At 40.5% G+C, this 12,621-nt stretch overlaps 1 protein-coding gene across 14 annotated transcripts in view; it reads left to right on the top strand.

Annotated features, from left to right (window-relative positions):
- TTLL5 (tubulin tyrosine ligase like 5) overlaps positions 1-12,621 on the top strand; it is a 296,525-nt gene that overhangs the window by 267,115 nt on the left and 16,789 nt on the right. For 5 of the 14 annotated variants that reach the window (XM_058567397.1, XM_058567399.1, XM_058567400.1 and 2 more), the window contains one exon: positions 9,928-10,466. The exons of 4 other annotated variants lie outside the window; for them this stretch is intronic. In XM_058567397.1, the coding sequence (XP_058423380.1) occupies positions 9,928-10,121 (194 nt within the window). In that variant the 3' untranslated portion in view covers positions 10,122-10,466. Of the gene's footprint in view, positions 1-9,927; positions 10,470-12,621 lie in introns of those variants that run through there. 5 more of the 14 variants (XM_058567410.1, XM_058567402.1, XM_058567406.1 and 2 more) reach the window with 2 other exon arrangements.

The raw sequence follows: 12,621 nt of genomic DNA on the forward strand, positions 1-12,621 counted from the left end.
GCAGAGCCAAGGAAAGCCTCCTCTCCCCTCCTGGGCTCTTCCCTCATTGCTGTAGGAAGGGGAGTAGCAGGAAATGGAATCTGCCCCGGTCATGGGATTTTTGAAAGAAACAAAGCATGATCTGATGAAGAGCAGGTTAATCCTGCTATTTCATTTCCCTTTCAGAAGGGGGTGGGGGCAGGACCGTGATATGAAGTATTTGGTTTCACATCTGTTCCAGGAATTATCCTCGGCATAAATGCATTTTTCTTTTAAGCATCCTAAAGGGAGCTCCTCCTCCTGTGCACCCTCCCCACCCCCACAGTTTGTTTCATGGCCACAGAGCAGCTGACAGACTCCCAGAAAGATCATCTTGTCAATGCTACGGAAAGAGGAAATCTCTAAGTCTTGGAAGTCAGAATTTCTGTGGGTCAGTGGTACCAATTTTCTGCTCTGCTCTCCATGAAGGGCTTAGGATAGAAAGGAAGTGGCGTACCAGCAGTGCAGTGTAATGCAAAGAAGACCCAACTTAAAAATCAGAGGAACTGGCTGCTATCTCAGCTTTGCTACTATTTGTGTCATCTTGGGCAAGTCACCAAACTTCCTTAGGCTCAGGGCCCTCATCTGTAAAATTAGCGCAATGTTTCCCAAAGTGTGTCCAGTCTTAGAAATGCCGTTTACTCTCTGCCGTTTCTTAAAGAGTCATGATGTATATTAGCACAGTAAAGGCTCTGAGGAGTCTTTCAGTAAAGAACCCTGTTTTTCGCCCAACATTTTTCAAATTTATCTGACCTGAAACTGTTTTTCCTGTAATGCTAATTACATTTTGACACTTTTTTGAAACGAAGTTCAACTCCAGAATGCTACAAATCTATAATCTGTCACATGCCATGTTTACCAACGTCAGTTTAAAGTAAATTTTCAACTTTCAAATTTCATTCGTGGGAAAAAGAAAAATAATTTCGTATGTGACAAGGTGACTTCTAGCTTTAAAAACCAGCTTAAGAGCAAAGCAGTTATTCAGACCAACACAGGCTTGTAACTAGAGTTTTGAAACAAGTTTTCTGGAACATCTGTTTTCTACTTCCACCTTTCAGATGTTTAGGGTTCTCATATGGCCCTTAGGGGTGTGGTGGGAATTTTCTATGAATAATCAGTTATGCTCAGCACACTATTAGGTGCACGTAAGGAATAACAAACTAACTAAGTCACAAGATCTGTAACCTTAATTCAGAGAATAAACATATATGCAAGGAAAAATAGAATTCCAGATTTCAGAGTGAGGCAGAAGAATGATTACAAATTCATATTTTGAGAAATGTTAGTATATATTATTAGTTAAATAGCTGCTGAGAAGATGCAGAGAACAGGGAACTCAAGGCAGCAATGTAAGTAAAACATGGAACAGAAAATCAAAGGAACAACTGGATCAGGGGTCAAATGGGAAGAAAATGAGGGAAAAAATGTGAAAATAGTATCAGGCAAAGACTACTTTTAGTACCTTGAGAAACTAGTGGTACCTGGTATAAATATTGAGGCTAAAATTAAGTTCTATGATCAACCTTAGCCACACAATCCTAAGTAACATCATTAAAAAGTATGGCTAATAATAAATCTTGTAAGAAATAAATAAGGATGGTTTACTTAATCACTCAGTCTAGAGAAGTATCATCCCCATATTTAAAGTGTCAGTCTTTAATAATGAGTTTTTGGTAATGTTGGCTTTCCCCTTTCTTACCTCTCTGGCGGCTCTTTCCTAGTCTGTTTTATGAAGCTGTTCATCCTTTGCTTACTTTGACGTTTTATTCTCTAGAATCCCGTCTTTGGTCCTTTCCCATAGTTTCAGCTGACCTCAGTATTTGACCTGTACCGATTCCAAACCTGTGCCACCAGCCAGGGCTGTCATGTATGGCTTCACAGATCAGTTGTGCACTGCACGGTATAAAACGTGTACGCAGCAGCCCTTCTCCAGCCCAGACTTCTCTCTGGATCTATATAGCCCAGCCTCCTCTAGACATCTCTCCTGAGTGTCTCACAGTCATCTCAAACCCAACACATCCAAAACTGAACTCCTTATCCTCTCAGACACATGGTCTCCTCCTGTGGTCCCTCGCTGTTCACCTTCATCAAAGGGGAAGCCAGAAACCTAAGAATCATTCCAGCTACTCCCCTCACCCCACATATCCAATTGGTTATCACTTATACACTTTCCTTTAAATACTGCTCAGATCTTATGTCCAGTCTCATTCATTTCCACTGCCTTAATTCAGACACATATCACTTGGTTTGAGTTACTACAGCATTTTCCATATGGATCTCTTCATCCTCAGTCTCATCCCACTTTTATCCTCTGCATTGCTCTTAAAACAGTCTTTTAAAAACAATTATAATTATGGTACTTCTTTACTAAAAAGTCGTCAAAAGCTCCCTTTAAAGTGCAGACTCCTTAACTAGGTAACCCTAGCCCTTCGTGGGCTGCTCTCTTCTCTCCCCAGATTTCCCACCACTCCCCCAACACGTACCTTTCAATTCCAATTCACTTTCAATTAGTAGTCATTGTAAACTACTTGCCACACTATCTCAAACTTCCGTGCCCTTACACAAAATGTTTCCTCTTCATAGAAATCCCGCCTCACCTTGGCTAACTCCTGCCATGCTTTCATTCTCAGATCTTGTCATCTCTTCTAGAATCCTTCACTGACCACAGTACTTGCTTCCATCTCTTACCATCAACTCCTATAGCACCCTTTGCCTTCCTCTGTAATAGAATTTGCTAAAATATGTTATTTTACTTATTGGCCTCTACCACTAGGTTATAAACTCCCAGAGGGATTGGGAATTATGCCAATATAATTGGCATAATTATATCACCAATGCTTTTCACAGTGCTGGTGTACAGTAGGTATTCAGCAAGTGAATGGGGGATAAAAGATCAATATCTATTGCTATTATAAGATTTAACATAAACCAAATAAGTCTCTAGACAGTGTTAGGATCAACTATGCAATGTTCCTATCCTGTAGATTATGGGTATTTTATTAACTATTTCTATGTTCCTTTCTGTCCCTTGGACTTTTGAGAGGAAACAGAGAAACTCCATGCCATTTTTGCAGTCAGCTTTTTCCTGGTGTTCAGGGGCTTTGTTCCTTCATTCACCCAGAAACCTATATGGGGAAAAAAACAGGCATATATAGAGTACCTGTCTTTAATAAGCTGAAGGTGTTAAATCCACTACTCACTGACTATTAAAAAGATAAGAAGATTTGTAGATAAATCTTCTAGAATTGACTCAGTAGCAAACTAGAGTGTATGTGCTCATACTTGATTAATTGGCCATTTTCAGAATGTAGTTGTTTGCTTATATCTGCTTTTCATTCATCCCAACACAGCCCCCATAGCAAAAAAATGTAAAATAAATTGTCAGTTAACTGAAAACTTCATTATTTTTTAAAAACTCTTTTTATCCATAACTTCAAGGAAGAAAGATGCAAATAGCAAATATATAAGGTGACATGGTACAGTAGAAAAAATCCATTATTAAGCTTTGCTACATAGAGATTATTATCATTTTCTATGATAATAATTCTATTACCATATACTATATACGATAGAATTATACCATAGATAATAATCCTATTACCAGGATTCTATTACCATACCTGCCACTTAGTAACTGTGCCATCTTGAACAAGTTAGTTAACTTCTCTAGGCTCAATTTTGTCCTCTGAAAAATGGAAATACATTCACCTAGAAATATTTTTTGAATGCTTATCATGTGTCAGGTGCTTTGCTTGGCACCTGAATTAAAATAGCTGCTATGTCTTCTTCATGGGTTGCTGTGAAACTATATGAAATATTGCATGCAAAAATGTTGTCATTGATGTTTTTTTACTGTCAAGTGACACCTAGAACAGTCTCAATCAGCAGTCATCAAAGACTGTGTTATTTTTGGCAGAAAAGTACACTGATTCATTTGCAGCAAGTTTTGAAACAAAAAATTTGGCCTTAACCCCAATTAACAAAAAAGTTCAAGTAGCCACAGTATTCTTTGCCCAAACATTCCAGTTAACACGGGTTTTTCTTTGTTGGTTTGTGAGGTTATTGGTTGCATTAGTTATCTATTGCTGCATAACAAATTTTACCCCAAAACTTACAACTTAACCTTTATTATCTCACAGTTTTTGTGGCTCAGGCATCCTGGCTTGGCTGGGTACCTCTGGCTCAAGGTCTCTCGTGAGGTTGTAGTCAAGCTGTCAGCTGAGAGCTATGATCTCTTCTGAGGGCTCAACGCGGGGATCTGCTTCTAAGCTCACTCACATGGTTGTTGGCAGGCCTCTTTCCTCTTGGGCCTCTCCAAAGGGCTGCTGTATGGGCTGAAATGAGCCCCCACCCCCAAATTCATATGTTGAAGCCTTAATCTCCAGTACCTCAGAATGTGACTGCATTTAGAGATAGGGCCTCTAAAGAGGTGATTAAGTTAAAAGGAGGCTGTTAGAGTGGGCCCTCATCCAGTTTGACTGGTGTCCTTATAAGAAGAGGAAATTGGGACACACAAAGAGATACCAGGGATGCACTCACATAGAGGAAAGACCCTGTGAGGACACTAGGAGAAGGTGGCCATCTGCAAGCCAAGGAGAGAGGCCTCAGAAGGAACCAACCCTTGCGGACATTATGATCTTGGACATCGAGCCTCTTGAACTGTGAGAAAATTAATTTCTGTTGTTCAAGCCACTGCATCTGTGGTATTTTGTTATGACAGCTCTAGCAAACGGATACAGCAGCCTCATGAGATGGCAGCTGCCTCCACTAGGCAAGCAGTATATGAGCGAGTGAGCGAGCACCCAAGACAGAAGCCACAATCTTCTTATAGCTTAATCTTGGAAGTGACATCCCATAACCTTTGCCATATTCTCTTTGCTAGAAGTGAGTCAGTAAGTCCAGTCCATGCTCAAGGGGAGGAGATTACATAAGGGCACAGACACCAGGAGGCAGGAATCACAAGGGGGCATCTTAAAGGCTGCCTACCACACTAGTTTAGTTTAGTTTTTAATAGAGTGAAAATAAAAAGTTAACAAATGGACAAATTGGCAATTTTTACATGGTAAGTAGATTTAACCTCATCAAATACATGAGCGCTTGGACTGATACAATCTGTTGTATCATTCTGTGAAGCTAAGATTGTTCTGATCTGGAAGATATAAAATTTTGACATTCAGGATAAGATTTTCTAGGGGTGAAAAAGAGCACTTCATGGACTAGATTGAAAAGAAATGGTACAATGAATCCTTAAGTCTATGTATAATATATTGATTCTCACCCAGGGGTTCAGACCAAGAGAGGGTGAGGGAAAAAGAGGAAGGGAGATTAAAAAAAAGGATAGTCAAACTATAACATATTTTATGTATGGAAAGTAAGAAGAAACATAACTTTCATAAAACAAACTACAGAAGGTCAAACTGAACAAAATCTTGGCTGATGGAGCATAGGTGATAGAATGTTGAGAAACTGCTCTAATCATTCTTTATTGTCAATAGACAAAGAGAAGGATACAGGATAGTAGCTTAGAGATGGGCACGCATCTCTAAAGTTAAGAACTTGAACAAGAGAAGGATGGGCGATAGTTGAACCCAAGTTTTAGTTCAAAGGATCCGGAGGACATCTGCTTTGGGGTGATAGTGAGCTGACATCTGATTCCTCAGTAAGTACACTGAGTTTCCAATGGCTTTAGCCTCTAAAATTAGTATATTGTCAGCTTGATTGTCTCCTGTTTGTCTAACCATCAGAGTCTATGTGGCAAAGCTGTCATCATTCCCAACCAAGGTCCAACTTCCTTTCCCCAACAGCCTTCTTTTTGGTCTCTTCACTGATGCTCATATGAGGTTAAACTCTCCCTGTACCTCTCCCAAACACTCTAAGAGCTATCACTTGTAATCACATCTCCAAATATTAGGCTCCAATAATTTGGCTTCTGCTTCATTGGAACTCCCCCTTGGGTGGCCCTTTGTTTTAAAAGAGGAAGAAGGTGTTTCCTGTTATCTCCTGGTTGCACGATAACAAGATGACAGACTGACTCTAGGGTCCATTTCAGTTTTCCTTACCGAAAGCTGTGGAACTAGATGGGGGAGGACCTCACAAGATGACTCATACTAAGAAGGTGTCTTGGAATTTGAATGGTATTTCTATGGATTACCTAGAGTTCTCCTAAAATAGATGTTTATGTTGGTATGGAACAATTTCTGAGATGTATTATTAAGTGAAAGATACAAAAAAAAAAATCCACTGTAGGTTATGCTCCATTTGTATAAAAATGGGAGAAGGAATATGTGTTTGTGCATAGACTGTTCTGAGAAGGATACACACACACACACACACACACACACACACACACACCAGTAGCAAGAGTCAAGGGTAGAAGAGGCACTTTTAACTCTATAGCCTTTTGTATTGTTTGATTTTTTTTTAAATTTGTGTATGGATTACTTTTAAAAAACACAAATGGAAACAGTTCTTTGAAGAGAGAGACCTTGAAGACATGAAATTTAAGTTACTATATAAAGCCTTCAAACTCATGCTCTATTTTCTCACATGGTAATTTGAGTTTTCCAGTTTTCTCTTTTTATCATTATAGTTTGCGAAATCATGATAGTAATAGCAGCTATCTATTGAGCACCTGCTGTATCCCAGGTGCTGTAGCTTTTACACAGATTTTTTTAACCTAACCATCACAACAATCATATGAGGAACGTTTTATTTTTTAGCTGAGACTTGTATGTTCCTTCCTCTGGTACTCTTTAGAAAATGGAGAGGAGACAGTTCCAAGATTAATTTTCTACCAGATGCCTGACTAGCACTTTGCTCCAGCAAAGATCAAAGTGGCCCTGCTTCTGATGGGTAACGTTGGGTCAGTTCAGCTCTTGGGTTTTTCTCCTCTGTGTTTTCTTTCTCTGGGCTTATTATTTTATTCATTTTCAGAATTTCAGCTTTCACCTTCATTCTAATGATTCTGACATCTTGAGCCTCCATTGGTGGTATCCAGAATACATTTGGTTGCAGTAACAAATCTCAACTCAGACACCTAAGAAAAGGGGGATTTATTGACTGACATTACTAGGGAGGATTAGGATGGATCCAAGAACTAAGTGTGGTCAGATCTTTCTCTCCATTCCTCTCTGCCTCAAGTCCTTTGTCTCTTCATCTATTTTCATTTCTCTTCACAGCTTCATTAACCTCCCTCTTTCCTTTTTTTTTTTTTTTTTGTGAGGAAGATCAGCCCTGAGCTAACATCCATGCTAATCCTCCTCTTTTTGCTGAGGAAGACCGGCTCTGAGCTAACATCTATTGCCAATCCTCCTCCTTTTTTTCCCCAAAGCCCCAGTAGATAGTTGTACGTCATAGTTGCACATCTTTCTAGTTGCTGTATGTGGGACGCGGCCTCAGCATGGCCGGAGAAGCGGTGCGTCGGTTTGCGCCCAGGATCCGAACCTGGGCCGCCAGTAGCAGAGCGCGGGCACTTAACCCCTAAGGCATGGGCCGGCCCTCCTCTTTCCTTCTTTTTTTTTTTTTTTTTTAAAGAATTGAAAGCAAGGTCTTTTTTTTTAATATAATTTTATTTATTTATTTATTTTTTCCCCCAAAGCCCCAGCAGACAGTTGTACGCCATAGCTGCACATCCTTCCAGTTGCTGTATGTGGGACGCTGGCCTCAGCGTGGCCGGAGAAGCGGTGCGTCGGTGCGCGCCCGGGATCCAAACCAGGCCGCCAGCAGCAGAGCGCACGCACTCAACCGCCAAGCCACGGCGCAGACCCTGTCTTTCCTTCTTTATATGATTTTCCCATGTAGCAAGATCAGATGAAAGGGTGTAGTTTGAGCAGCTCTAGCCTTATTCTTTCCAGATTAATGACCACAAAGTAACGAGCGCTCTTCTCTATGTTAATGTGTATAAATCCTAAGGAAAGGCTGTGATTGGCTTGACTTGGATGACATGACCGCCTCTTAAGCCAATTGCTCTAGGCAAGGGGATGGGAACTTTGGCCAGATCTGGATCACCTGCCAATTTTTGTGAAAGAGTATGGGAATGGCCGGCCCCGTGGCTTAGCGATTAAGTGCGTGCGCTCCGCTGCTGGCGGCCCGGGTTCGCATCCCTGGCGCGCACCGACGCACCGCTTCTCCCGCCATGCTGAGGCCGCGTCCCACATACAGCAACTAGAGGGATGTGCAGCTATGACATACAATTATCTACTGGGGCTTTGGGGGAAAAAAATAAATAAATAAAAATTTTAAAAAAAGAGTATGAGACTAATATTTGTAATCACCTGATCTAATAATCACCTGAATGGAATAGAGGAGGTGGGGAGCAGTTTCCCAAAGGAAGTCAAAGGAGCTGAAACCACAAGCAGATGGGAAGGAATGCTAGGCAGACAAAAACCATAGATTTCCCCTACTTTCCACCCTTAGCTTCTTAGCATCTATGCAAATATGGGGTTAAATAAGACAATGCGTGCAGTAAATACTTCCTGTAGTCCCTGGAGCAGAATAAGTGATAGATCAATATCTACTATTATTGAATATCTTTAATTGTGGCAAAATACATATAACGGAAAATTTACCATTTTAACCATTTTTAAGTGTACAGGTCAGTGGATTAAGTACATTCACACTGTTGTGCAACCATCACCACCATCCATCTCTAGAACTTTTTTTAATCTTGGAAAACTGAAACTCTGTACTCGTTAAAAAATAACTCCCCATTCTCCCCTCCCTCAGCCTTGGCAACAGGCATTGTGCCTTCTATCTCTATGAATCTGACTGACTACTCTAGGTACCTCATGTAAGTGGAATCATAGAATATTTGTCATTTTGTAACTGGCTTATTTCACTTAGCATAATGCCTCAAGGTTCATCCGTGTTGTAGCATGCGTCAGAATTTCCTTCCTGTAAGGCTGAATAATACTCTATTGTGTGTATATACCAGTTTGTTTATCTATTCATCCATTAATGGATACTTGAGTTGCTTCCACCTTTTGCCTGTTATGAATAATGCTGCTCTGAACATGAGTGTACAGATATCTGCTTTCGGTTCTTCTGGGTATATACCTGGAAGGGGAATTGCTGAACTGTGTGGTAATTCTACTTCTCGTTTTTTGAGGAACCGCCGTACTGTTTTCCACAGCGGCTGCACCGTTTTACATTCCTATCAACAGTGCACAAGGGTTCCATTTCTCCACGTCCTCACCAACACTTGTTATTTTCTTTTTTTTTTTTTAATTAGCCATCCTAATGAGTGTGAGGTGGTTGTAAGTTCTTTTAAAGTAAATCTTGGTAATTGAGGTAATACTAGTGCCATTGATAGAATTAGAGTACCCAGCACTGTGGATGAGTGGGGCAGATAATACTGTTAGTATTTTTAAAAAGTCAAATTTGAGGTGGTGGCTGAACAGTAAACTCAGAAAAGTCTTCTCGAAAGCCAGGGAGAAGTCAGAGGCAGATGTAGGTTTAACAGCCATCCTTACAGAGCTACATGTTGAAGCTGTGGGTGGATAAATTCTGTGAAGGAAAGAATGTAAGAAAGATCAGCAAAATGCAAAGGAGAAAAAGGAGCCAGTGGAGGAGTCCAAGAGGCAGCCTTGAGAGGCATGTAGATATTTCAGAGCCTCAGAGAGCCACAGAAAAGAGATCAGGAGGGCTGGAATGATTGGTGAGCTCAGATGCTGATATTTTTAAATTGCCTGTGAATAAAATTTTGTTAAATAGACTCATTTTCCTATGAATACTGTCTTTAGAGCCCTTTATAAGTTTCAGAATGCTTTCATAAGTGTTATCTTATTTGGCCCTTAACGACAGTCCGGGGAAGCACACAGTTGTTATTCCCACCTTACAGAGAAAGAAGCTGAGGCTCAGAACCACTGTGCTTTTCCTAAGGGTGCTGCTGTTACCTCTCTCTCTCCCGAGGTGATCAGTTTGGGGAAGCTGAAGGCAGAGCAGTTCAGAGATGCCTAAACCAGAGTGGGCAGGGAGAGGTCCCCTCCCTTGCCCCAGCAGCTTGTTATCCCTCGCACGTGTGCACTCGTTCAGTACCTCCTGGAAACAGCGTCTGCTGGCCCCTCTCAGCTTCCTGTCAACTACAGAGAAGTTTGATTGTCTAGACTCCAGAGCAGTGGTTTTTAAACTGTGGGTCATGACCTGCCAGTGGGTCATCAGATCAATGTAGTGGGTCACAGCGGGCTCACAAGAGCCAGTGGAGCGTGCCTCTTCTCAACCCTGCCTTCAGTAACTCCGTGTTGGGTTACTTGAACTCAGCTGTGGTAGAAATCAGCCAACAACACAAAGCTGGGGCTGCTGTTTGTTTGTTTTACCACAGAGAGCCAGTTGTTAAACAGTTACTAGCATACCACGTATAACGATGGTCATAACCGTCATTTCTCCCTCCTACCTGCCCCCCACAATGGAACAGAATGGAATAGACAGAAAAATGCCAGGGTCCATCTATAAGAAAAGTAAGAATTGTTTTGTGAGACTTTTGTTTAAGTCATAAAGATATTTATGTGTGCGTTTATATAAGATGGATTTTTTTTACTGTGTTGCAGTAAAAAAAAAAAAAGTTTGGGGGCTGGCCCAGTGGCATAGTGCTTAAGTTCAGTGCACTCCGCTTCGGCAGCCTGGGGTTCACGGGTTCAGATCCTGGGCGCAGACCTACACCACTCCTCAGGCATGCTGTGGCGGCGACCCACATACAAAATAGAGGAGGATGCGTGCAGGTGTTAGCTCAGGGCCAATCTTCCTCACCAAAAAAAAAAAAGTTTGAAAGTCACTGATAGGGTCCCTTCATTTACCGTCCTCAGGTAATTGAAAGTCTGCTGTTGTCCTGATCTTTAGGCAAAGAACTGATATCCAGTGCCCTTTCTGAATTAATGCCCCATCTACACTAGGAGGAATGAAACTGAACTTTTATTAGGCTAGAAATTATTGTTCTAGAATAGACGAGATCTCTCTGTACATCAGTTCTTTTGAACTCAAAGCTATATAAAAATCCATTCTTAAACCTCACCAAAGATTTTTCTACCAGTGAGCATGTATTTGTCCTGTAGTCAGAAAACAATACTCATTATTATTAAATCCCAAAGATTAGAAGGCAGAAATCAGATTTAAGCCCATAGCCTTGTGTTACTCTACCCTTCTTCATTACTAGAACTCTCTATAAGGAAATTAAATCTTTTTAAGAAAGTAAAGAAACTTTTTGTGAAATAAATCATTTGCCTTTTAATAATTCAGTGATTTATTTTATAAATCCAGATTTTATATATATATACACACATACATTATATATAAACATTTTAATGTAAATGTTATGTAAACATATATATAAATATATCAGTTATGCTTAAGTGAATTATGCTTCAAACTAGATAGATGTAGATAGATCATAGAATTAGATCCTAAGAACTTTGATTTAGATCAGCCTTGCAATTTTTAAGTTTTCATAAAAGGAAAGTTATTATTAAGTATCCTTATGCAAAAAAAAAAAAACTCTGCAAATATATTAAATGGTCTGCCCTTAGGATACTCACCATCTAAATGTAGTTACAAAAAGAAACACTTTTCACTGAGTGACATTTGCAAGTCATTCAAATAGATTTAGGTCTTTCTATTCCATGATGTAATTTTATCATGCCCATCTTACTGGTTTGTTGTAATAAGAAAATGAACCAGAGTAAGGGGAATATGGTTTTTACAGGTTTGTAAGACTTAAATATACTTTCAGAAATTAGTTGTGTACATTTTTGTTAGAAGAATTAGGCTTATTGTATACATAACTTTAGTTCTTTACAGTAAAATATCTTAAAATAGCATTTTATTAAAACTATTCAATACTCATTGGCAAGTAGAAAGTAAATCTCCCCCATCGATGGACACTTGAGCCCATGTTGGTTTTAGCATCTAAGAGTTAAACCAAGTGCCTATACTGTTCGTTAGAAATTAAGAAGAAGGATTTCTGGGAGGGCATGCGAGCTCGGTGGTGCTGCTGTGGTCAGCCAACTCCCTTCTCCCTCGTGGCTGCATTTCAGAGTTACTCAAGGGCTGCCTTTGCTCTGAACAAACCTCTTGCAGCTGTGCCCGGCGCCTTTGTGTCAGCCAGGCAGGGTTTCATGAAATGGATCTGATGCTCTTGTGCCTGTGTTGTTCATTCCTACATACTGGAGCCGTGCCCAGGAAGGTGAGGGGCCAGCAGGTTGGCCCTCACTCCCCAGCTGTCCCTTTCTCCTATGTCACTCAGGATATAAATAAATTGATTCATTCATTCCCGTTCTTGCCAAACCAGGACACTGCCAGAAGATACTACTAGGGCCTATCTGACTAGTTGGAAAGGCGTTAGGGACAAATCTAAAGACTTTTGCATTCAGGTAATTTTAAAATTAAGTTTTTAATTTTATTTCTCTTATTCACTTCAGACCTTGGAGGGAGAAAAATAACTCCAGTTATACGTTTATATTGTTTGATGTCCAGGCCTTCTTTACTGGCATGGAAGTCATGATGAACTGGTAAAGCCAGTCAGATGATCTCATTGACAATTTGCATCCCTTTCCTTCAGTCAGCTGACGGGTGAGAGGAGCACTGCTCTGGAGCGTGGATGGCCGCTCATCACAC

This window comes from Diceros bicornis, chromosome 24 (assembly GCF_020826845.1).
Source record: "Diceros bicornis minor isolate mBicDic1 chromosome 24, mDicBic1.mat.cur, whole genome shotgun sequence".
In the NCBI taxonomy this organism is placed as follows: Eukaryota; Metazoa; Chordata; class Mammalia; order Perissodactyla; family Rhinocerotidae; genus Diceros; species Diceros bicornis.